Source organism: Pseudorasbora parva, chromosome 12 (genome assembly GCF_024679245.1).
Source record: "Pseudorasbora parva isolate DD20220531a chromosome 12, ASM2467924v1, whole genome shotgun sequence".
NCBI classification, from domain to species: domain Eukaryota; kingdom Metazoa; phylum Chordata; class Actinopteri; order Cypriniformes; family Gobionidae; genus Pseudorasbora; species Pseudorasbora parva.
Genome location: NC_090183.1, coordinates 45,574,824 through 45,601,469, shown reverse-complemented (window position 1 = coordinate 45,601,469; position 26,646 = coordinate 45,574,824). Strand labels below are relative to the sequence as shown.

The 26,646-nt window shown below is 37.0% G+C and overlaps 1 protein-coding gene across 9 annotated transcripts in view; it reads right to left on the bottom strand.

Annotated features, from left to right (window-relative positions):
* tead3b (TEA domain family member 3 b) overlaps positions 1–26,646 on the bottom strand; it is a 75,798-nt gene that overhangs the window by 13,466 nt on the left and 35,686 nt on the right. For 3 of the 9 annotated variants that reach the window (XM_067460483.1, XM_067460489.1, XM_067460485.1), the window contains 3 exons: positions 10,985–11,049; positions 9,214–9,276; positions 2,910–2,921 (listed from right to left, as the gene is read on the bottom strand). In XM_067460483.1, coding sequence (XP_067316584.1) covers positions 2,910–2,921; positions 9,214–9,276; positions 10,985–11,049 — 140 coding nt within the window. Of the gene's footprint in view, positions 1–2,909; positions 2,922–9,037; positions 9,101–9,213; positions 9,277–10,984; positions 11,050–26,646 lie in introns of all 9 variants that reach the window. The other 6 variants (XM_067460484.1, XM_067460490.1, XM_067460486.1 and 3 more) reach the window with 3 other exon arrangements.

The following is a 26,646-nucleotide window of genomic DNA, read 5'->3' as shown; positions in this document are numbered from 1 at the left end:
AGGTCGGACAATCTGGTAAATTGTAAAAAACACTCTTCACTCAATTTGAGTGACTTGAAAAAGTGTCCCAATCACCCTGAATTTACCATATTGAGACTACAAGCTAGCTAAAGCTGGCAAATTTATATATATAGTTTTATTCGCTTCATTTGTGTCTGGTGTGAACGCCATAATGCTTTTGTGAGCCTGTCCAGTTGAACCACCACTTGATGCGCCGCTGCTCCATCGTTTATCCAAAACAATAAATGCAGAGATGATCTTGGTAACATCAAAACCGTAACCAAACTGTGCACACAAAATGCATTTTCTATGCTAATGCTGCACTCGTGAGCACATGGTTAGAAAGATGTATAAAGTTCAACTTCTAAAAAACCTTGTGGGGATTTTCCCCCAAAAGTAGTGTGTGATTGCCGCTTCTGCCATTTGTATTAAAGGGGTCATGCGCTGCATTGTTTTATTGTTTTACGATGTTTCCTGGGGTCTGACATTTTTGCATATGCAATAGCTAGTATTATATGTGGAACTCTCTCGATAACTTTTAGCACCTTGTTACTATTACAGCTCTCATGATTTAATTGTAAAAAGTGTTGATTATAGCATTATATTTAGATCTTTTTAGTCCAGTGATCCTGTATCGCTCTTCTCTCCTCGTCATCTCACTAACACTCCAGTGGGCGGAGCCAAAGCTGCGATGATGAAGTGGGCGTTGATCTTATTCTGCTTTCACCGATCTATAATGTCATAAATAGGCACATTCAACAACGAGTCGTTCTCTGAGATTGGTTACAATAAAATCTGCTTTTGGACTAACAAGGACATTTTCAGATCTGAATCCTATAGTACGTCGAAGGCTCAAGGAAAATGTTATTTCTCAGTTCATGACCCCTTTTAAACTATGCATAACTACAAGATGCTGTTTTGATTATGTATATGCGTATTTGAATCATAAATGTTGTTTTAAACGCTATGCAGTTTAATGCAGTGCATTAATATTGTGCTCACTGCGCCCTCTTGTGGCCATTTTTTGACAGCCCTATCACGTCTTGTTTTGTTTCGGCTGTACACAAAAAAAATCAACACACATCTCTGAATCTCTGAAGCATAAAGGCGGATATAGATGATTAAATAGATGCAAGAATGAGGGGGAAAAAATCCCAAGTATGCAAACATATCAGAAAGAAGACCAAGTAAATCAGCTCGTAAATAATACGATGATGTTGGTTAGATTTTAGAACATCCTAACAATGCAAGTCAGGTCTATAAAAATGTCCTTATACAGCGCATCTAAGGCTGAAACTATCGTAAAAAGGATTAATTCACTTCCCTTCTCACCCCCCATCTCATCCCAGATGTTCACGTCTGAACATAGTTTCCTCATCCCATCTCATCCCAGATGTTCACGTCTTTCTTTCTTCAGTGGAAAAGAAATGAAGTTTTTTGAGGAAAACATTCCAGGATTTTTCTCCACATGATGGACTTCAATGGGAACCAACGGCTGAAGGTCCAAATCAATGAGGAAGAGCTTCAGAGACTCTGATGATCCCAGAGGAGTAGAGTCTGATCCAGACAAACCAAAAGACATTTACTAGAAAATAAACATTTATAGACTTTGGTGTTCTTCTTTTGCATGATGTATGATGACATCACGTAGGAAAGGTCACATGACGTAGGTGGAAGTGCCGACCCGGTGTTCAAACGAATGTGCAATCAGACGCTCTTTACACAAATAAAGGGAAAACAACGATGACGGACGATTTTAAAGTTGGAGGAGAACATGACATGGAGTTTTTCGGCACTGGGTCGGCTCTTCCACCTGCGTCACATGACCTTTCTGACGTGATGACATCACACGCATGAAGAAGCACAACACCGAAGTCGAGCATTTGAGGTTAAAAAGTTCATGAATGTTTATTTTCTTGTAAATGTCTTTTGGTTTGTCTGGATCAGACTCTACTCCTCCGGGATCATCAGAGTCTCTGAAGCTCTTCCTCATTGATTTGGACCTTCAGCCGTTGGTTCCCATTGAAGTCCATCATGAGGAGAAAAATCCTGGAATGCTTTCCACAAAAAAACGTCCTTTCTTTTCCACTGAAGAAAGAAATACGTGAACATCTGGGATGAGATGGGATGAGGAAACTATTAGGACATTTTCATTTTGAAATGAACTAATCCTTTAAGCTGTTCAGGTTTAATTAAGCCTGAAAGTTTAATAACAAGTTTAGAACAAACCCTAATAATGTTTAAATAATATCAATTCAGTGCTGCCTTTAAAAAAACACTAACTATGTCGCTATTTCAATAAGCAGTCCTTATAAATGTATATTGAACATGGAGTTTTTCCATTAAGCCGGTTTAATTAGCATCTCTGAAAAATGCAAAAACAATACTGACATATTATATTAATTATAGTACAGCCAACACACGTTTTTGAACCAATTTCTAGTTTTTTCTTCAAGCTCACAGTCATTCACCTAAATCATCCTGGTCAAGCTCCTTAATCCCGGATATTAAACAAGCCTTACGAATGAAAGCAGAATTTAACTATACGTTTGGCATAAAACTCCCGTTTTCCAGAGGCTGAGCGTGAAGCACGTCACTTTGCATCACGATGAATGAACGAGGATAATAAAAAGACTCGGAAGCATGACCACAATAAGTGGTGGGATTATAATTAAGTGTCTTGAATTTAAAAAGCCTGCAATACATCATAAAACGGAGGGGGCGACATGGAAATTTCAGAGAGCAAAATGGCCAGGCACATTATTTACACAGGAATTATGAGCAAATCTATGCAGACCGCAGGGCCAGAGAAGTGCTGGATGTAAGCTGAACCTGTGCAGGACAGCCAAGCAAAGCCAAGCAAAAATAAAGAGTCAACAATAATGCGCACAATTCAAATCCACACTTACCAAGTTCATGGCCTGAATCAAGAAAGAAAAAAAGACCATTAGTACAATATTTTGAGAGCAACTTTACTAAACCTAAGTCTCTAACAGAAAATCTTTGGATGTATGTATGTACAAACTAGTCAGTCAATTATATTCTAGAACGTATATATATATATATATAAGCTTGCCAGGCAGAAATGGCTGTACTTTACAGGAAAACAAACGCACCACATACTGAAAGGCCAATCTTTTTCATAATCTATCTGAACAAAAACAAACTAATACGCACTCATAATAAAAATATGCATCTCTGAAAAGATTTCAACTGCTGTCTTGTAGTTCATACATACACTGGCAGGTGGAGCTAAACGCATCTAAAATGTAATTAGAATAAAACATTAAAAAAGAAATACTGCAAAATACTGCATGGCTATTAATGCAAATTGTGCACATTAATGTTTAGTATTTATTATGTTTGTGAAAATTATGAACAATTATATCCTCAGTGTAAGGCGGCAACAAACAAAAAAAACTGTGTTTAAACTTTGTTTTTTTCAATTGAATTAAACATGGCTCTATTAATATTAACAGGATTTCTTTTATTTTAAAGTCATTTAAAGACCTGTGCACAAACTGCAAAAAATGCTTTTATTACTTAGTATTTTTGCCTTGTTTCTCACTTTTCCTTTTGCCAAAATTTCAAAAAAGTCTTACACTAAGAAACATGTACAACTGTAAAAATTATTGTCTTGTTTTGGGGAAAAAATAACTTAAAATTAAGAGTTTTTGCTTAAAATAATGTTGTTTTAAGATTATTTAACTCATTTTAAGCAAAATAACTAAATTTTTGAGTTATAAAAGTAATAACTCTATTACTTTTGCTTGTCTAGTTAATACTTCTTGTTTTAATAATTTTTAGATGTTTGGACTAGAAACAACACTGCAAAAAAATGCTTTTCTTACTCAGTATTTTTGTCTTGTTTCTAGTCAAAGTATCTAAAAATTCTTAAAACAAGAAGTATTTACTAGACAAGCAAAAGTAATTGTCTTGTTTTGGGAAAAAACTCAAAATGAAGAGAGTTTTTGCTTAAAATAAGATAAATAATCTGCCAATGGGGTGAGAAAAATAATCTTAATTCAAACAGAAAACAAGATTATTTTTCTCACTCCATTAGCAGATTATTTATCTTATTTTAAGCAAAAACTGAGTTTTTCTTCACTCATTTTGATTTTATTTTCAACAAAACAAGAAAAAATATCTAATTTAGTTTTACTTATCTAGTAAATGCATCATGATTTAAGAATTTTTAGATATTTAGACTGGAAACAAGACAAAAATACTAAGTATTTTTTTGCAGTGCACCAGGACGATTATCACGCCCGCGTGAGTTTATCGGCAGCGTTTTTCGGCACGTCTGTGTATTCACACCCAAGCAATTTTCACTGGCCGAATAAATGTGTAAATTCAGTAGATGGCTCTCCCGCTACACAAGGTGGTGCTGCGCCAGTTTACTCCTCTGACACTCGCTTGTCACACAGAAGAAGAAGAGACAGCATTTACATGAAACCATTCACACACACACTGGCTGAGTCCGAAATCGCCCCCTAAACCCTCATTCATGTGTGCTTGGCAAGACCGTTTTGTAGAGATGCACTGAATATTCGCCCAGCGAAAATGGCCCAAAAGTGGCCCAGAAGACTTTCATCAATGAAACAAAACGGCGACATTTTTGTGATGACGCAAACAGAAACCGCGACCTGCACGTGCTTGTCTGAAGCAGCATGTATGCGGTGTGGATGTATGTGGTTCATCTCATATCTGATGACGCTAGGGTAACCAGACGTCCAGAAATCTGGCCCTAATTGTCCCGAAAATTATACTAAAGCAAAATCTTGAGTAGTTATTGTCTGATAAACATTAATTTTGCAGGAGTGGTCCTGCAGCCCCCGCCGGCTGTAGCATCTTTTTTCTAAGTTCTAAAAAATATACCGTATAGGCCGCTTGGTGCGAATTTAGATACGCTTTGTAAAGCTAATTTTTATTCATTCATTCCATTGGCATGGCTGGTGTACCAGAACCCCAACACGCTGCTAAAAACCAAAAATGACTCTGCTCTAATACGCAGCAGTTCGAATCGATTCACTGATTCATAACGGCTCCGAAGCTTCAGGAAGACGTGTTTTGAAATCGGCCATCACTATATAAGTCGTTATTTAGGGTTTTTTTGCGCACTAACTCTATTCTGGCCTCTTCATCAATGATTGTCGAGCCGCTGTAGTGAGATGGGCTTGGTAACGACGTCTTTAGTGCCTTTATGGGTCTTGAGAGAGGAAATGACATTGGTGTCAATGAAGGCCTTTCTGAGCCATCGGATTTCAACACTAATATCTTCATCTGTGTTCCGAAGATGAATGGAGGTCTTAGGGGTGTCCAACAAATAAGGGCAAGTAATTATTGAGAAATTGTTCATTTTTGGGTGAACTAACCCTTTAATTATAATCTAGGTAAAACGTTCCAATTAATCAAGGTTTTTATTTTTGGTGAAATCGTTACAGCCGTAAGGGCTCTTCTCTACTCACAGAGTCCTGGTCCTTCATCTGTGTGTGAAGATGAGCGGAGGTCTGACGGCTGGCCAACCACAGGAGGAATTAATCACACAATGCACATTACAGGGTTAACTAACCCTTTAAGTCTCAGGCACCCTGCTCACAAAATAATCTGCACAAAGCATTTAGTTCAAGCGCTAATACGCAGTACGTCATGTTTATATAGTAATTTGATTTAGACGCTTGTAGCGATGCATATTTCATCTCCTCACCTGAACTGCAATAGTGAGGCATTTCAAAATAAGAGTCCTGGTGTATTTCCAGCTTGATTATAAATAAAGTTACGCATTATATAAACGCTTATGGATACACAATAAACTGTTTAATTTATTTACCATTTAATTCATAGTCAGGAGAAAAGACTAAGAACAGGATTTGATACATTATTCAATAAAGTATTAGAGTTATAATAGTTCACTAAAATAATTAAAACATATTCATTACTGAAATTAAATAAATAAACAAAGTTATCTGAAGCTTTAAATTAACCTGATATACTAACTAAAACAGAAATTCAACATTATAAAAACTATAAAGATGCTTTAAAAAAGCTCATTCGTTTATTTTTAATGTCAAAAACTCAATTATGTCCAAATATCAGTTTTGTCATGTATTCAGTAACAGTCGGTTATGTAATGCTGAAATTCTCAAGTAATGCATTACAATTGAACTAAACTAGATTTTAGTCGACTTAATCTAGACTAAAACTTAAAACAATTCAGGCGACTAAAATATGACTAAAAATAAATCAAACTGCTTAAAATTAAACTAGTGGGAAAAGATCAGTAGAAAATCTGAAGATTAGGGCTGCACGATTTGGGGTGGGGGGAGGGGGCGTGGCTACATTTTAGAATTGCAATTTAAAATGTGAATTTAAATTTATTTTACAAATTCAATATATATAAATATATGTGTGTGTGTGTGTGTAAGAGAGAGAGAGAGAGAGAGAGAGAGAGAGAGAGAGAGAGAGAGTGAGAGAGTATGTGTGTTTGACAGATAAAGAGTGTGTGTGTGTGTGTGTGTGTGTGTGTGTGTGTGTGTGTGTGTGTGTGTGAGTGTGAGTGTGAGTGTGTGTGTGTAAGAGAGGGAGAGAGAGAGACAGAGTGAGAGAGTATGTGTGTTTGACAGAGAAAGTGTGTGTGTGTGTGTGTGTGTGTAAAAGAGAGAGAGAGAAAGAGACAGAGTGAGAGAGTATGTGTGTTTGACAGAGAAAGAGTGTGTGTGTGTGTGTGTGTGTGAGAGAGAGAGAGAGAGAGAGAGAGAGAGAGAGACAGAGTGAGAGAGTATGTGTTTGGCAGATAAAGAGAGTGTGTGTGTGTGTGTGTGTGTGTGTGTGTGTGTGTGTGTGTGTGTGTGTGTGTGTGTGTGTGTGTGTGTGTGTGTATATGTGTGAGTGTGTGTGTGTGTGTGTGTGTGTACCAAGAATAACTGGTTTGTTGTGCTTGTTTGTAAGGTTGCACAATTTTGTGCTTATATATTAATATGTCTAATCATTATTATTATGATTATTATTGCTAAATAAAATAAAACAAATTTTTATTGCAAATAACACTTTCATTATTTAAAATAAAGAGTATTCAAGAATAAGTATAACAATATAATAAGAAAATAATAATAATAACATTTATATTTTACATAAAACTTATTTTATTCATTATTTTTAACATGACTATAAATCATTAGAAAGCTCTACGGATTTATTATAAAATATTATATTATTACAATAAAATCTGTGACAATAATGTCTTAATTTTTGTCAGGGGGTATGAAAAATCAAAAACTGAGTCTGTCTTTAATATGAAATATGAGAGCATCTACCGTTGGGAAAAAAACTTCTGTACATTGGATAAAAACATATGGATTATTATATACATTTCTTTACAGAGAAGTAAAATGTCTCCAAATTTTTACAGCAAAATAGAATTACTGAGCGTTAAACACACGTGTCATTCCTACTGGACGCCAGAGGGCGCCCTCGCACAGAAACTCCCAGTATGCCTCAGACAAGTGATATATCCCTAATACAGCCATCACTGAATAAAAAGAGTGAATGAAAACAGGTGAGTGAACTCGGACATCCGTTGTGTGTTCATCAGCTGTACACTCGTTATTGCAGTGCATTGTGGGATTGAATGAGTGCACTAAATCACGTCCACAATGGTTTCGGACACCACTACAAATGGCTGTCCTCTCAAATAATGCCATATTTAAAGGGATAGTTCACCCAAAAATGAAATGTCTGTCATTAACTCCTCTCCCTAATGTCGCTCCACACCCGTAAGACCTCCGTTCATCTTCACACACAGTTTAAGATATTTTATATTTAGTCTGAGAGCGTATGCAAGTGTATGCACACTATACTGTCCATGTCCAGAAAGGGAATAAAAACATCATCACAGTAGTCCATATGAGACATCAGTGGGTTAATTAGAGTCTCTTGAAGCGTCCAAAATACATTTGGGTCCAAAAATAACAAAAACTACGACTTTATTCAGCATTGGCTTCTCTTCCCCGTTTGTTTTCAGTTCGTTTACAAACCCGGAAGAGAAGCCAATGCTGAATAAAGTCGTAGTTTTTGTTATTTTTGGACCCAAATGTATTTTGGATGCTTTAAGAGACTCTAATTAACCCACTGATGTCTCATATGGACTACTGTGATGATGTTTTTATTCCCTTTCTGGACATGGACAGTATAGTGTGCATACACTTTCATACGCTCTCAGACTAAATATAAAATATCTTAAACTGTGTGTGAAGATGAGCGGAGGTTTTACGGGTGTGGAGCGACATTAGGGAGAGGAGTTAATGACAGACATTTCATTTTTGGGTGAACTAACCCTTTAAGGGTACAGGGGGCGATTTCAGATTCAGCCCCTGAACGCTTTGACTGATTAAACATGAAAACAATAAACACACGACTGCAACAATATATTAGAATACTTATACTTCAATGCTAATCAACATAGCCTTTATCACTACTATAAAATAATATTCTGTGATGAGAAGCCACATCAGCTCACAAAAGGACATTTCAAACACTCGACTGACGATATGAAATGGAAAAAAACATTTTATAAAGAACTTTCTTAAGAATTAAAAGCTTAAAGTCATTTGAAATCGTGTATGCCTATTTACATCATTATTGTGCTGACATATGATTATGTATTCAGTGGCATAAAATGGTTTTAAAATGTCAATTATAAAGTTTACCAGCCTAGATTTTACAGGTGGAAACTGTATTGGTGACAGACATGGAGTCCGGATGCAAGGAAAGGAAGGGTTGAGAAAACAGTGAGCCTCAGGAAAGCCAACAGGCGAAGATCTCAGCCAATCATGCACCTACGACATTCAGCCGCACCAAACGCAAAGCACTATGCTAATGAACACACTAGCCTCCGTAGCTCAAATACTGATGCAAACACTCATTCTCAACTCAGGATTGCATTCAGCCATCAGTCTCCTGGAACTTATAGCAGTCTCTCATTGGTTTGTGCAAAGGCAAATGCCATTAAGCCCCGCCCCGCCCGCAGGAAAGCGCATACCTTCAGCTTTGACTGTATCTCGCGAGATTTTCTCCGGGCAAGAACCTGCAAATGGCTAGAAACCTGCAGAACAGAAAAGCCAAAGAAAAGAAAAAGAGGAGGTAGAAGAGGAGAAGGAGAGAGAGAGAAAGAGAGACGCCGTAACCAAAGAGGGAAACGATGCGTTTCAAACCTACCTTTATACCTGCTTGATACTCTCGAACTTTCTTCCGTGCTAACACCTGTATGTGACTAGATACCTGAAGAATTTCCAGAAAGTTTAAAAAAAAAAAACACATCACAACACACCATTTCTCCTACAACAGAAAACAAAAATGACCCCATGATTTACTCCCCCTCAAGTCATCTTAGTTGTGTATGACATTCTTCTTTCAGAACAAGTTATAATAAAATATCCAGCTCTTCCAAGCTTTATAATGGAAGTGAATGGGGTTTGAGATTTTGAATCCCAAAAATAAAATTAAAGTGCATCTATCCATCATAAAAGTGCATCTATCCATCCTAAAAGTGCATCTATCCATCATAAAAGTGCATCTATCATCATAAAAGTGCATCTATCCATCATAAAAGTGCATCTATCATCATAAAAGTGCATCTATCCATCATAAAAGTGCATCTATCATCATAAAAGTGCATCTGTCCATCATAAAAGTGCATCTATCCATCATAAAAGTGCATCTATCCATCATAAAAGTGCATCTGTCCATCATAAAAGTGCATCTATCCATCATAAAAGTGCATCTATCCATCATAAAAGTGCATCTATCCATCATAAAAGTGCATCTATCCATCATAAAAGTGCATCTATCTATCATAAAAGTGCATCTATCATCATAAAAGTGTATCTTTCCATCATAAAAGTGCATCTTTCCATCATAAAAGTGCATCTATCATCATAAAAGCGCATCTATCCATCATAAAAGTGCATCTATCCATCATAAAAGTGCATCTATCTATCATAAAAGTGCATCTATCATCATAAAAGTGTATCTTTCCATCATAAAAGTGCATCTTTCCATCATAAAAGTGCATCTATCCATCATAAAAGCGCATCTATCCATCATAAAAGTGCATCTATCATCATAAAAGTGCATCTATCTATCATAAAAGTGCATCTATCATCATAAAAGTGTATCTTTCCATCATAAAAGTGCATCTTTCCATCATAAAAGTGCATCTATCCATCATAAAAGCGCATCTATCCATCATAAAAGTGTATCTTTCCATCATAAAAGTGTATCTTTCCATCATAAAAGTGTATCTTTCCATCATAAAAGTGCATCTTTCCATCATAAAAGTGCATCTATCATCATAAAAGCGCATCTATCCATCATAAAAGTGCATCTATCCATCATAAAAGTGCATCTATCTATCATAAAAGTGCATCTATCATCATAAAAGTGTATCTTTCCATCATAAAAGTGCATCTTTCCATCATAAAAGTGCATCTATCCATCATAAAAGCGCATCTATCCATCATAAAAGTGCATCTATCATCATAAAAGTGTATCTTTCCATCATAAAAGTGCATCTTTCCATCATAAAAGTGCATCTATCCATCATAAAAGTGCATCTTTCCATCATAAAAGTGCATCTTTCCATCATAAAAGCGCATCTATCCATCATAAAAGTGTATCTTTCCATCATAAAAGTGCATCTTTCCATCATAAAAGTGCATCTATCCATCATAAAAGTGCATAAATCTCATCTCCCATTCACTCCCATTTTAAAGCTTGGAAGAGCCAGGATATTATTAATATAATTAGATTGTGTTTCGCTATAAGAAAAAAGTAATTTACACCTAGGACGAGTAAATCATGGGATAATTTTTATTTATGGGTGAACTATCCCTTTAAATCCCACTATTTGTTTTATGCAAACAAATATTTAATAAGATCAGTTGTGTATATTTATATATAAAGGTCATATTGCAAGAACACTGAATACCTGTTTTCGTGTGCGGGTTTTGCCTGTTCTCAGCTTGATGTATCTGGCAATAAGTTCATTACGACCTGAGAAAGAAAAAAAAGTTTCAATGACCAAAAGGTGGCGACAAAAGCAATGAAAGAGACGCACATATCTCTCAACAACACTTGCAGACTTCATGAGACTGAAAACCACACATTTAAATAAATGACAACTACTACTGTGTAAAAATGATTATATTTCAACAAGGAATTGGAGTAAAAACATAAAAAAAAAATTATTACATAGATTTAGAAGTTAACGCAAAAACTGTTAACGCAAAAAAAATGTGAAGTAGACATGTTTGCACACAATGTGATATTTGAGTGTTGATTATTATATCTGAACATGAATATCAAATGAATTTATGGTAATAGTCTGTGCTCTGTCCTTTAATATTACAGTAATGTGTGAAGTAAGCAAGTTTTTTTTTAAACTCTGAGGCGGAAACAGGCTTCCACGGCACAGATTTGAGTTTGGTGTCTGCACACCCTTCCCAGACACACCCTCTCTCTCTCTCTCTCTCTCTCTCTCTCTCTCTCTCGCTCTCTCTCTCTCTTTTTCCTTCTCTTGCTCGCTCTTTGTCTCTCTCTCTCTCTCTCTCCCCTCTCTCTCTCTCTCTCCCTCTCTCTCTCTGAGCCTCCGCATTCCTCACATTCCACTGTGCCTGTGACATCTGCCCCACACAACTCGATTTGATGAGGGCAACAGCCTGGAGCATGCGTTCAGAGAGCGAGAGAAACAAAGAGCCCTGCTGTCTCTGCCAACAACTGGCAGCAGAAGATCGTCCCGTCCCCCAAACGGACTCCCACACCTGCCTCGGACCATCCCAAAGAATAACACAGACCCCCTGTGTCCCGTATCCTCTCATTCGCTCATCGGGTTTCATCTCAACCTTTGCTCTTAGAGTGTGTGTGTAGAGGAAGCTCTTAAAGTGTGTGTAGAGGAAGATCAAGCAGGAGTATTTAGTGTAGAAGCCTAAATGCAATTAATAAATTAGTTTTTATTTTACATAGTTAAATAGTAATTTACCTTTTTATATGTGGAGGAAATTGAAAGGGATATTTACATTAGGTTGACGCAGTTAATGTTTACAGTAATGCAAGGAGCTAATTGCGTAATTATTAGGGCCGGGACTTTAACGTGTTAATTAAGATGAATTAGCTACGGGATTTTAAGGAGTTAATTAATTACGCAAAAAAAAACCTAACAATTTTAACCACACTTATTTTTGCACCGCCGAACGTTTTTAATAAATGAGTTTCGACGGACCGATTATACTGGAACACCAACTAGCGCTCACGACGAGTCACGACAACAACAAACCATAGTAAACATGAGCAGAGAAGCGGATGAGAACGCTTTGCTCGGCCCCTTGGATGGGACATTTTGTTTTAAAAAACGAGAGGATGGAAGCGTCGACAAGAGCACGGTTGTGCAAGCGATACAACAAGGAGTTAGCGTATCACCGCAGCACATCGAGACTCAAATATCACAAATATGCTTTTGCTACACTTAATGGCAAACATTGCACTGCTGGACTGAAATAAAGAAACTATATTTTGTTGATTAAGCTTATGTATCAGGGATGGAAATTAGCACCCGCCACCAGCCAAATGCGGGTGATTTTGAGTTGTGGCGGGTAAACTCGCTTCACCTACCGGCCACCGTGGCGGGTAAATAAAAATAGCATACTGTTTCCCCTCTTTATAAACTGTGTTCAGTGCATGCGAGTGCGGCCGTATGTCCGAATATGACCAGTCGTTTTCGCCGTCATTACCCGGATGTAGTGCCAGAAGACGCGAATAAGAACTCGCGCTCGCGCTGAGAGAAGGTCCGTCACTGTCATCCGGAAGCGCGCACTCGTCCCACAGCGCGCAAATATAGAGTTATCTTTCGAGTCTTGTGCTTAAACGGACCAACTCACACAAAAAGTATGCCAACACGTCCATCTTGATGAGTATTCTAGCAGACATAGTCTGAATATGCCTTAAGAGGACTTTATACAGTCGAGAAAGAAGAGCATATCCTTCTATTAGGTCTTAAAGGGGAAGTCGCCTTTACTCTGTTTAATGTCAAACAAAAGGACATCACTCACTGCTCTTGATTGAATAGCTTTTGTAAGTTTATTAAGGATTAATCTTTCATTTAAACAGTTTAAATATGCAGTTATTTTACATTTGATTACTTTATTCAATTTCTGTACCTTTCTGCAGGTCAGTAGACCTGTACATTATTATTTAATACACACATGAGTGAGGTCAAGTTAAACATTTTAGTTTGAATTTTATTTTATACTGTGGGTTGTTGCAATGTGCTAAATAAATATTTGCATAATTTGTAATTGTAACTTTACTAAAAATCAAGGCATTGCAATTGCATTAATTAATATTAAAGTTTCAAATAATGAATCACAGTCATAGCATTAGCCATAAATGCAATGGATAATTGGCATAATTTCTTTTAGTGTTTCGGTTTCAGCCAATAATTTTTATTTCTGTGCATCCCTACTGACAATGTTCTGCTCGGTGTGTCTTCAACACGCTTCAGGAGATGCCAAAACTAGTAGTTTCATTGTTGGGACTAAAAACCTAAAACTGGAAGCCATAAAAGACCACAAATCATCCAAATGCCACATCCAGGTAAAAAAAAAAAAACAAGAGCACACAGAGCCCTACTCATTTAATGAAATGTATATCAGTTCATGGTTTGTGTGTGTATTAGAGTGAAAGAAAAACATTTCAGTATTTCATTGAGATTTGAGATTAAATAAACAGCTTAAGTATTGTAGAGCTTGTAGTATTAATTTTTCACGTGAAGTTACACATTGTCGGTTATAAACAAGAAAGTGGCTGGTAAAAACATGGAGTGGCTGGTAGATTTTGAAATCCACCAGCCACTGTGGCCGGTGGACAAAAAAGTTAATTTCCATCCCTGTTATGTATTCAGTCATTATTCAGTGGTATACTAAAAATACATGTGAAAAATTACTTCTCATTGTTCTCAGGTCAAATATTTATATGCAAATAAAATGTTATTAATTTCGATTAATTAATTACAAAGCCTCTAATTAATTAGATTAATTTTTTTAATCGAGTCCCAGCCCTAGTAATTATCTAAAATGTGTGTATAATTTAGGCCGTGTGTCCACCAAAGCGTTTTTAGCCGGCTGAAAACGACTCGCTGGGAGCGCTTGAGAGCGTTTTGGCAGGCAGCGTTTTTTCTCCTCAGTTGAGACTCTGCTTGTTGTTATGATACGGGAAATCCGCGGAGGTCTTTCTAATTTCACAGGTAGTTTGTTCCTGTATTGATTCTATATAAAATTGCAGATCCAATGTAAAGTATTTGCTCTGGCTCTTGTTTTAAATCATTTTGTTCAGTTATTATTGATTGTTGTCATCTGAGGACGACACGCAGAATGTGGCGGTTGGTCTGTGTGGTGTTTGTCCCGCCCCTTCTCCACTGTGATTGGACGGTTGGGTGAAGAGTGACAGTGATGAATGCATGATGGAAATGCATAAATTATATCTGTTTATTAAAATATATGGTTGACTAACTACAAGGGAAGAGAAGTCCCATATATAGACTCAAAGTCACAGTTCATCAGTTAGCACAGCGTTCGTGGCTCGACTCTTCGAGACTGTTTTCCAAGATGGCTGCCGTCTGTAATCGCGTAATGCACTGTCTTTATAAAGTATCTTCTTATTAAACTGTTTGTACTCTTACAAAGTTCTCAATGCTTCGGTTTGCATGTGGGGACCCTCATTATGCTGCCGTGTTAGTGTGAGGCTATTTTGAGCCTTGTTAGTGGTATTAACTAGCGGTTTAATTGTACTTATTCTGTGCCCCATAAACTACCGTTATAAGCTAATCTGTTTTTAGAGATAAAACTCTTTACATTAGATTTTCATGAAAAAGCATGAAAACGTAGCCATGTGTTAATTACCCCTAGGTTCATTATTCACCAGAGTGTTCCTTTAAAGCTCTTGGGGGCATTTCCTGCTGGAGGGATGACAAAATGACATTTCATTCAAGGCATGACAACTCATAAAAGTTGTCTCAGTGCGACGCACTCATGTCCACCCATCAATGTTAGTGGAATTAAACAAAAAGATAAAAAAAAGAAGTGGTAATGTACTGCAGGCTTCTCATGGCTGAAGCATACGCGTTCCCGAGGCCTCACATCAGCAGGGGTATTATGAGCACTGATGTCAGGCTCCTCGTGAGTGGGCTTCTTCAGTGGCAGATGACTGCATGTAAATGGATAAGGTGTTTACAGTCGCTCTTTCCTGGACATGGCGAGAGCAAGGAGTGTCAATGGATACGTTTACAACTTGATTTATTAATAAATCCAATCTGTGGAACTTCACATTACTGGCACAATGACTGAGGCTAGAGGACTTGCTTAAACAGGGGCCTTATTTACACTGTTAAAGAATTGATTCTCATGATGAACAAAGTTTTAAAACACAAGTTGGACGCATGACGGAGTATTTCTGTGCCGTATACACTCACCAGGCCATATTCGAAAACAACTTTATGACGTCAGAAAGGGCGGGATTGCTTGTATGGACACTTCTCCTGGATGAGCGCACACACACACACACACACACACACACACACACACACACACACACACACACACACACACACACACTAGGGATGTCAATTTTCACAAATTCCCATGATCGATCGTCGTTTAAATTAACAATCAATTAATCGATTAATCGTTAACCATAATACTGAAATATGCGTCTACAGCATGACAGTAAGCCTATGTGCAATGCTGCTCAAAACGCCATGTTCTTCACCAAATGAATGAGAAGGATTTTTTTTATCTAAACAAAGGGCTATGGGATTGTAAAATTAGTCGATGTTATTTATAATTTAATTTAATTACTTATTTAATAACCGAATATAACATGTAATACAACACGAACGCCGCCTCAGATCTGTTATTCAGAATTTGTGGACGCACTTGCAAGAGCAACGTGCCGAAACGTCACCTAAACCCAGTTAATTCAAAACGATTTATTAAAATATTGTTTTCATTAATGTTATGTAATGTGACAGTCCCAATCATAGTTATTATTAGTCGTGCGTTGCTGTTTGAACAGCGCGAGCTGAAGCTGATAGCGCTGAATCAACACTGGTAAGTTACATTGAAACTTTGCTAGCGCGTTATTTAACTCAACAAAAAGCTTCCTATATGAGATTAATCAGATTTATATAAAGTTAACAAAATGTTACAAATTATATATCTTCACAAAATGATGCGAATGGACAAGTGAACTTGAATTGAGTTGCTGATATTCATATTCAGAATGGGAGACGCGTGGTGTTCACGCGCTCTAGGAACAACGCTCTGAACACGGCACCTAAACCCAATGACTTTACAACCATTTATTAAAATAGTGTTCTCATTTCTGTTATATAATATGACCGTCCCAATCATCGTTATTATGCATTGCTCTGTATGCGCTAAAGCCGAAGCACTGAATGAAAACCAGCCATCACTGACTGAAGCCATTTGTTAGTGCGTTTTATTTCGCTGAAAGAAACGCATCCTATATGATTGATCACATATATAACGTTACAAAATAAATGTAATATTACAAATTACTTCTGCACAATCTGACGCGAATGCACAAGTGAACTTGAACTAAGTTGCTTGCGCGAGTCAGAATGCGTGACTCATGTGCACGCGCTCTTCCTGGATCAACGTAATGAAACACGGCAAATAAACCCAAATACTTAACAATCACAATGTTTTATTACAATAGTGTTCTCATTAATGTTGTGTAATATGACCGTCCCAATCAGTCATTATTAGTGCTGTTGGAGCTGCACGCTGAAGCTGATCACCGCCACGCTTTTACTACCGCTCACCTCTAACGTAATTATTAACCAAATGCATCCTTATGAGATAAATCAGCTAAAGATAGGCCTGAACAAAATAAACACAATATTACAACTTACATTTGCACAAAACAAAAGGCTGCGAATGCACATGCAAGCTTGCAGTCATGATGAAGGTGTGACTCCAGCTGTAAAATGGTTCCAAATAGAACTCGGGCGCGCTCGCATCATTTTTCCTCCCGTTTCCTCACGCACGCGCATGACCCTGCTTAATCGATGATCGATAAGTCTTATCGATCAAATGTCTTATCGACAATTAATCGATCATCGATTAATCGTTGACATCCCTAACACACACCCACACAAACTTGGTTCGGGTTACAAGAGCCGTCGACGGCACTGGCGTTGCGTTGCTGTGTGTGTGTGTGTGTGTGTGTGTGTTGGGTAGGTTTAGGGGCAGTGTAGGGGGATAGAAAATACAGTTTGTACAGTATAAAAACCATTATGCCTATGGGATGTCCCCACATTTCACAAAAACAAACGTGTGTGTGTGTGTCTCTCTCTTTAGCTCCGCCCATTGCCGCCTCCACAGACTCGGCTGTTTTCAGAAAGAATCGGTTCAGTGTATCTGCCTTTTATAAATATGATAAACTAAAGACTCTTGTGAGATATGAAGGATTAACACGAGACTGGCACAAACTGTGTGTTATGAGCCTTTAAACAGCAAGGCCTCAAAATCAACTCCCACATCAGTTTTCCCATTTGAAATACACCACTAAACCTGCGGCGTACGAGTCAAACACACCGTGACTGACGACAGCAAACAGCACCAAGGATGCCAACATAAGGCCACACGGTTTCAAAGGAATCCCTCAACAATAAGAGACAGATATAAAACAGATACTATGCATAGGCTTTCAGAAAATGCTAACAATGTCAATATTTCAGTATTTTCTTATCAACCTGCACCACACAGTGCAATGTCCTTCATAGTGAGTCAGTATATGTTTACCGGCGAGAGGAGGATAAAGCCTGGATGATGAAATCCCAGACTGAAGAGGAGACTCTGGAGGCAAGATTTAGCACAATGTGTCTTCGTCTAGTCAGCACAAGCGGCTCTGCATCTTCTAAGGCACGCTAAGAAACCGATTGACTTGCTCTACAAAAGGCAGGAGCTTTGTTGACAATCACTCACATAAATGAAGAGACAATTAATTCTGATAGTTAAAGCAATACTAAAAGGGTTAGTTCACCCAAAAATGTATCTCTTGAAGCATCCAAAATACATTTTGCTCCAAAAAATAACAAAAACTACGACTTTATTCAGCATTGTCTTCTCTTCCGGGTTTGTTTCCAATCCTCAAATAAAGATTCAAACGGTTATGAATCAGCGAATTGATTCATGATTCGGATCGCCAATGTCACGTGATTTCCCCAAATGACCCAAATGTATTTTGGATGCTTCAAGAGACTCTAATTAACCCACTGATGTCTCATATGGACTACTGTGATGATGTTTTTATTCCCTTTCTGGACATGGACAGTATAGTGTGCATACACTTGCATACGCTCTCAGACTAAATATAAAATATCTTAAACTGTGTGTGAAGATGAACGGAGGTCTTACGGGTGTGGAGCGACATTAGGGAGAGGAGTTAATGACAGACATTTCATTTTTGGGTGAACTAACCCTTTAATTACTCACCCTCATGTCTTTACTAGAAGATATATATGGTTTGTTTAACCCTCTGAGGGTCTTCGGGTTGTTTTTGACCCCAAGTGACTTTCGCTTAAATTAAACCTTAAATGCATGACTCGCCAAACATTCTTACACATTCGGGTCTTTAGCGACCCGGATCTATACCTAACACTGGATCTCTACCTGTCGTGATAATATATAAAACTACTGACATTAGAGTAACAATTACAGAAGAATAAAATTAGGCATATTTCGTGACCTTTTGGAGCTTGTAAGGGTTCGGTTTGAGATATTTTACACAAAAATCATCATCATCAAAACTCATTTCCCAGTACATTCAGCATCTGCATCATATTCGGCATCTCACGCATATTCTCAAAACTCCTTTTCAACGTCTTTAAAATCAATATTTTGATCGCTGACAGCTTCCACACCAGATCCATCATCAGGTGACAGTGACTCTAATATCTGAATGTGTTCAGTTCTTGCTCTGCTGTAAATCGCTGAGCCATTTTAAGTTTGGCAGATTATATTCATTATAGTTACGTTTTCTGTCTGAGGTGACCATGAATGAAACGTCACTTCATCATTGCGTATCAGACATCGCCACCTTGTGGAATAAAGGTGAATTGCACTTATTTCGTCATTCTAGATTCATTTATTTTTGTGCAGAAAAAAAAAAAACATACACTCTTACACACCTCGGATTGATAGCGACCCTATACAATTTTGTGGAAAAACAGGCATTCAATTATAATTTTATGAAAAAAAAAAATATTGTTATATTGTTTAAAATGGATTGATTGAGGAATACTAAGAAGGTTGATGTCTAACTTAAAAAAATGAATGAGGAGGATGAGGAGGAGGGTAGTGAATGACGTCCCGGGTCGCTAAAGACCCGAGGTATGCATTTAAGAGTCAAAAAAAAAAAAAAAATCTGTCCAAATGGCATTAGACGTTTTCAAGAGAATCAACTGAACTACATTCGTAAAAACAACTGTAAATCTCAACTCATCTTCATTTATTTCTTTAGACTGAAACCACAACTAGAAAATATAAAGGTGCAATTCTGCGATATAGTCGACATTACAAGAGTTAAAAATAAAGTTGCTATTAGGCGATAATTTGGAAAAAAACTAGTGCTGCACGATTATGACAAAAACCCTAATAGTCGATTATTCTCTTGAAATTGCGATTATCATTACAATTATCACAATACGTGTACCGTTACACCCCTAGTAGCCAAACATAAATGTTTTGCATTAAAAACAACTTTGTTTGAGTAATGCACGAGAAATGAGAATGAATATCATCACAAGAGTTGCGTTTAAAGCTCCACTGTGTGATATTTTTCCCCATCTAGCGGTGTAAAGGTATCCAGTGAATATTAGTTTCTGTTCCTCTCAATACTGATTTCGTTTTAACTCCTACGGTGGCCGATTTAGTCCAAGATTAACATGGCTTCCAGTTCGACCTCATCCATGAGTACCATCGAGTGTTAAAACGCGAAAGGCGAAGCTTGAATTTACGGGTATGTCCCTCTTTGGCTACTGTACTTTCAAGATGGAGGAGCAACATGGCGACCGGCATTCGAACCCCTCACCCGTATGTGTTTTCAATGGCATATTATAAACTTACCAGAATACTTTATTACTAGAAAGAAGTAAATATACATTAATGAGCACATATATTGTTGAAAGAACTAAGTGTTTTTAGCTAAGAATAAACTAAAAGAGTTACACAGTGTAGCTTTAACGTCGGGTTCTCCAAGGAAACACAACCAGCAACCCTTGAAGAAAGTTAGCAACACTGGGTTGTGTTCAGGACGCGTCCTGTCAGTTTGCCATGCTCTCTCGCGGTCTGGTTTGTATCGAGGCTTGTCTTGCTAATTCAAACCAGCGCTTGGGTTTTGTCTTGTCTGTTTCTCTGAGGAGAAGAAAGGAGAGCAGACAGTTTGAGGAGGAGGGGACCAACACCAAACACCTGGACTCTCCCAATTCCAGCCAAATTCGAGCGTCCATCTGCCATTATGAACACACAACCGAATAAGAGACGTATCCCTCAAGACAACAGTTTACCAAACCGATTAGGTCACTCAACAACTTGAAGCAACTAGTCCTGTCCCGCTAACTTTCTGATATAGCCATTTTATAATCAGTAAACCAATTGATTCTAATGAGCAGATTTAGACAAGAAACAGGAGGCCATCTATAGTTTAACAAACTTGCTAAGCCAGATTATCTTTGAACTGTTGCCCAACAATGAGAGAAAACTCACAGTAGTAGAGCACTATGAAATCCGTTTCATTTTATTTTCCAAATTCTGTTTTTTTCTGTTTACATTTTTTTAACAATTTGAATGGTTAAATAAATAGTTTTAGTAATCAAAAAGCTTTTCTAATTGAAATCATTAAACTAAATAAACATTCGGTTTTATTTTTACCAAATTCTGTGTTTTCTATTTTAAGTTTTCTGGATTTAAATTAAAATGGTTTTCAACCATTTTAATGGTTGCATTAAATATTACAAATCAAAAAGCATGTCTAATTAATTGAAATCATGAAAATTATATAATTTAACAACAGTTTATTAAAAGTTTAACAAAAATTACATTTATAATTTTTTTTTTCAAATTCCGTTGCAAATTTTTTTTCTTCCAGATTCTATGTTTTTAATTTTAAGTTTTCTGGATTCAATTTTAATGGTTTAAATCAATTTTTAAAAAAAAAAAATCAAAAAACATGTCTAAATTAAATTCATAAAACAACAGAATGTACTTATTTTCCATAAAATAAAACATTTAAAAAAAATTTTTTTAAACATTTATTTTACATATATATATATATATATATATATATATATATATATATATATATATATATATATATATATATATATTATAATTATTTTTATTTTTTTTATTATTATGTTGTGTATTTAAATTTTCTGGCATTCAAATAAAGGCCTAAAACATTAATTTATCCTTTAATCATATGAAATTAAGCAAACTTTTTGGTCAAACAAAGTGCTGCACAATAGAGCTTTAATGTTAAAATTAAAACATGGGAAAAAAATGTTTATCATTTCTTTTTTATTATTATTAGTGTTATTATAACATTGAGGCATCTCTAACTTCTACTGTACAACAGTGATATATTTCTGTCATAGTTTCTTCAAGTCAAGCCAAACTTTTATTTTGACGGGTTGCCGTAAAGAGCTTTGAGTGTGTGTGTTTCTGATATTATGCTGATAGTTTTTGAAAACGGTAAAATCTGCTGAAATGACTCTGGAGATAAAGTTCATGCGTTCATGTCCTCATTTAGAGGCTGAAAACACAGCGAGTGTCACGTGTGTGTGTGTGTGTGTAATTGTAGATGGAGTTCATCTTCTCATATAGAGGCTGAAAACACCGCAAGTGTCGTGTGTGTGTGTGTGTGTGTGTGTGTGTTTGTGTGTGTGTGTTTGTGTGTGTGTGTGTGTAGATGAAGTTCATGTCCTCATATAGAGCTGAAAACACCACGAGCGTCATGTGTGCTTCAGTGTGTGTGTGGGAAATCAAACCGACAGACAGACAGACAGACAGACAGACAGACAGACAGACAGACAGACAGACAGACAGACAGACAGACACACAGACAGACACACAGACAGACAGACAGACAGACACACACACACACACACACAGACAGACAGACAGACAGACAGACAGACACACACACAGACACACACAGACAGACACACAGACAGACACACACACAGACACACACACAGACACACACACAGACAGACACACAGACAGACACACAGACAGACACACACACAGACACACACACAGACACACACACAGACACACACACATATTTAAATATGCGCTTTAATATTCCAAAGAAATCATAGGGCCCTTTAGTCGGCAATGTTGAGAATGCGTCACATACCTGGTCTGTGATATTTTGGAAGATTACACCTCTAGAAATGTTTGCTTTCACATACTTGAACAAATTCAAGTCTAATGAGAGTTTAACGCTTTAACACTGGAAATACTACTTTGCACCTGGAGTCATTAAAGGCTCTGCCTCGGGGGAAGTCCTACCTTGTTTAGGAGGAAGAACTAGAGGGGAAAAAAGAGGAGTAAAAGAAAATGGAAGAGGGAGGAAGGGTGAGATCTTGTGGGGGAAGAAACCTTTGATTGAGCAAGACAAACAGAGCTGGTTCTGCCACTTTATAAACTGGGTGAGAGGGAAATAAACGACAGCTCTCTCATAGTGCTGGGGGAAAAAAAGAGTTTGATCGGATATGATAAATAAAACCAGTTTGAAGGCGAACGAAGGAGTTGAAAGACACAAAAACGAGAGGAGGGGACAATTAAGCAAGCAGTGACAGAGCCAACAGAAAGAGAGATCTGTTCTGGAGAAACCGGTCTGATTCTGGGCCTGTAGTCCACAGCACCGCTCCTGGACAAGTGCAGGCCTGTTTAATGAGCTCTGAAAACACACAACCGCTGGCGGAGACATGCACAGACCGCGTGTGTGTGTGTGTAAGATGCGTGGGTGTGCTCGTGAATGAGAACCTGTGCCGATTGTACGATTTTTAATGTTTTTCGAAGTCTCTTCTGCTCACCAAGGCTGCATTTATGTTATTAAAAATACCAAAAAATATAGTAATATTGTCAGATAATATTAAAATGTAAAATAACTGCTTTCTATTTGAATAAGTAAAAAAATATATATATATTTCTGTGAAGCAAAGCTAAATTGTTTTTGTTTTCAGTGTCACATGATCCTTCAGAAATCATTTTCATATGATTTGAGGCTAAACAAACATTTATGATTATTATCAGTGTATTTTTGAGGATTCTTTGATGTATAGAAAGTTCAAAAGAATAGCGTTTATTTTAAGGCAGCAGCTATTAGGGTTGGGTACCGAACTCAACCCTTAAGAGTACCGGTCAGTGTCCAGTACTTTTAAGGGCACTGACCGAATTTCGTCGGTACTACGATTCACATTAAATCAATCAGTTTAATGAGCTCTGAAAACACACAACCGCTGGCGGAGACATGCACAGACCGCGCGCACATGTGTGTGTGTGTGTGTGTGTGTGTGGTTGTGAGATGCGTGGGTGTGCTTGTGAACGAGAACCTGTGCTTATCAAACAAAACTGCTGTTCAAAAGGTTTTGATCTGTAAGATTTATTTATTTTATTTTTTTATTAAGTTGTCTCACCAATATGGAAGCCCATTTCCACCACTAAATTAAAAAATAGAGTAACTGGAACTTTTTAATCGCACAATTCTGACTTTTTTTTCCCACAATTGTGAGTTATAAAGTCAGAAATCTGAGATATAAACTTGCATCTGTGAGAAAAAAAGTCAGAATTGTGACTTTATATATTGTTAGATAAAAAGTTGCAATTACTCTTTTTATTTTTTTATTTAGTGGCAGAAACGGGCTTCCATACACGAAGGCTGCAAAAAATAAAAAAAATAAAAACTTTAATATTGTGAAATATTATTAAAAATGTAAAATAACTTTTCCATTTTAATACGTATTAAAAAAATCATTTAATCCTGTGATGCAAAGATAATTTTTTTTGGCTTCAGTGTCACATGATCCTTTAGAAATTATTCTCATATGAGGATCTGATGCTCAACAAACATTTATGATTATTATCAGTGTATTTGAGGATTCATTGATGTATAGAAAGTTCAAAAGAACCGTGTTTATCTGATAATATATAGTTATATCCACCTAAATCTTAACATCAAGAACATCCAGGTAAACAAAGACTCCTGAACCAGGGGTGGACAACTTCCGCGCACGTTCCGCGCAAATGTGTGTGTCAGACAACGCGAGACTGCAAGGAGTTTTTTCGCAATTTTTGCGTTTAGTAACTATTTTTAACGTGAAATAAATCACATAAGAAACAGTCAAGTGCCCTGTGGATTCTCTGCTATATGCGTTAGTGTTGGGCGATATGCCTAATTTTCCAATCGTCATATCGTCAGCCTGTGAGATCGCCGATACACGATCTTATCGCGTCGGGGCGGAGCAATCAGTGGCATAACTTTGTTTTAAAAAGTGGGTGGGACAGTCTCACGAAAATGCTTAAAAATAGTACGAGTGTGCAATCTGGTGGAATGTATACGTCAAAATGAGCTTTGGCTTACAAATGGTAGGCTACGCAGTTTTTTGTGTGCATATGATACACACTTTATGGCGTATTATAAGGGGATGCATTTAAACACAATATAGCGTTAGTGTCCAGATTTTTCACGTGAATAAAGGCATAGATTTGCACCCTTTAAATCCTCGTATTTTTTTCTCATTAAAACCGAATATCATCAGTGATTTACATCAAGAGCAGGGACAGTTTTTGTGCATTTTGTTTCGTGATTTTACCGGAACGAATAAAAAAGTTAGATTAAAGTGCTCTGCACATGCACGAGCCACGAGAGAAATCTGCAGCACTGAAAACGGCTACGAGCGCCAGATCGCCTCTTATTTAACAAACGAAATTATGCTCTTCTAGTTAACCAGATGTGTTGTGTTTGTATTAGTTAGGTTCATCCGTGAAGCAATCCGTGTGCAACTGGTCCGCTGTTGCATACCACAAACAGCATTTATTCATTATTTTTTATTGAAAATCCAAAAGTTTTTACTGAACATGGCTCGTCAGAATTGCAATTCTCTTTGTTTACTCTTCTAAGTCAGGTTAACGTACTAGCCTGCATAAACAGCATTTTATTAAAATCATTTATTCATATTTAGATTTAGCTCACACAAGTGGCAAAACATTTAAACATAGGTTATAGCCTAAATCACAAACATTTTAAATTAGAAACTTACAATAGTCTATTCAAAAACAGCCGACTCTCGTCTTTTCTTTCGTTTTTAAACCTTTTAAAGGAAATCCTGCAGTCTAGTTTCCTTGCTTAACTTGAGAAAAAAAGCCATGTGTTGACTTTGAAACAAGAGTAGGCCTATATTTTAAATTATATGCATCTGTGGTTAAATTACTAGATTTTCGCGTCAGTACATGTTTATTTTAATGCGAACAATGTTCTGTTCTTTAATGCAGCAACGCAGCGCAGCAAAAAATAGACTCGGTATGAAAACGATCTGTGCACTGCTGCAGATGCAATGCACCTGGAACGGACTGACGGACCGCATCCGCGTGCAGTGAAAGCTGTCACCCGTTAAAATGGGTACGAAAAAAATACGCACTGCAGACGGAGTATGTGTGAAACGGGCTCCATCGGAACGCGTGTTCAGTGCAGCGGGCAACAATTTCCCACCGCAACCTTCTCAAACCCGAGAGAGTAAACCAGCTGGTTTTCTTTATACAAAACATTTTTGGGAATAGATACCTGAATTGCATAACAATAATTGTTGTCTTTAATTGTTTCTGGCCTTGTGTTTGTTTTAGCAATAAGATCATTTGAGTAGCCATATACATTTGAGGTGATTTAATTGTTTTGCCGTTTTATTTGAGTTATTTCATTGTGTTTTTTATTTATTAAAGCCTATTTCGTTATTTATTATTTTTAGGCTACCGTCAACCTCGTGTCGCAGCCTGTCTATTTTAACGGACTATTTATTTCTGTAGCCCATACAGCGGGCAAGGGCTAAAACAAATTATTAGAAAATACATTGTCTGCTGACATTTAAGTATTTCACTGCACTTTAACAAGAAATCTTAGCTTAACGGCCAGTGCAATATTTTTTGTTCATTGTTGTTCAGTCGTTAAGTCGTTTGAAATCAAGCTGCTTTTACTTTTTGACTGATTGCTCTGTTCAAATTTATAGGCTATAGCCTATAATTATAATATAGCAATTTGTTATTGTATTATTATAAGTATAAAATAAATGTACATTTATGAAAAAAAAATGCTTTAGCCTGATGATGATGCCGTTTTCGCCGTGGCTTATGTGAATTTGTGAATAGGGCCGCTAGGTTGATCACCTTGCAATTAAATTCTGAAACTACGTAGTTTTTTAGTCTTTAAAAAAAACATTTTTTCACTGAAGAGTAACTCATTTTTACATTTTAAAAGCGTGTGGTGTTGCACTCGCAGTAGCCTATATATGCG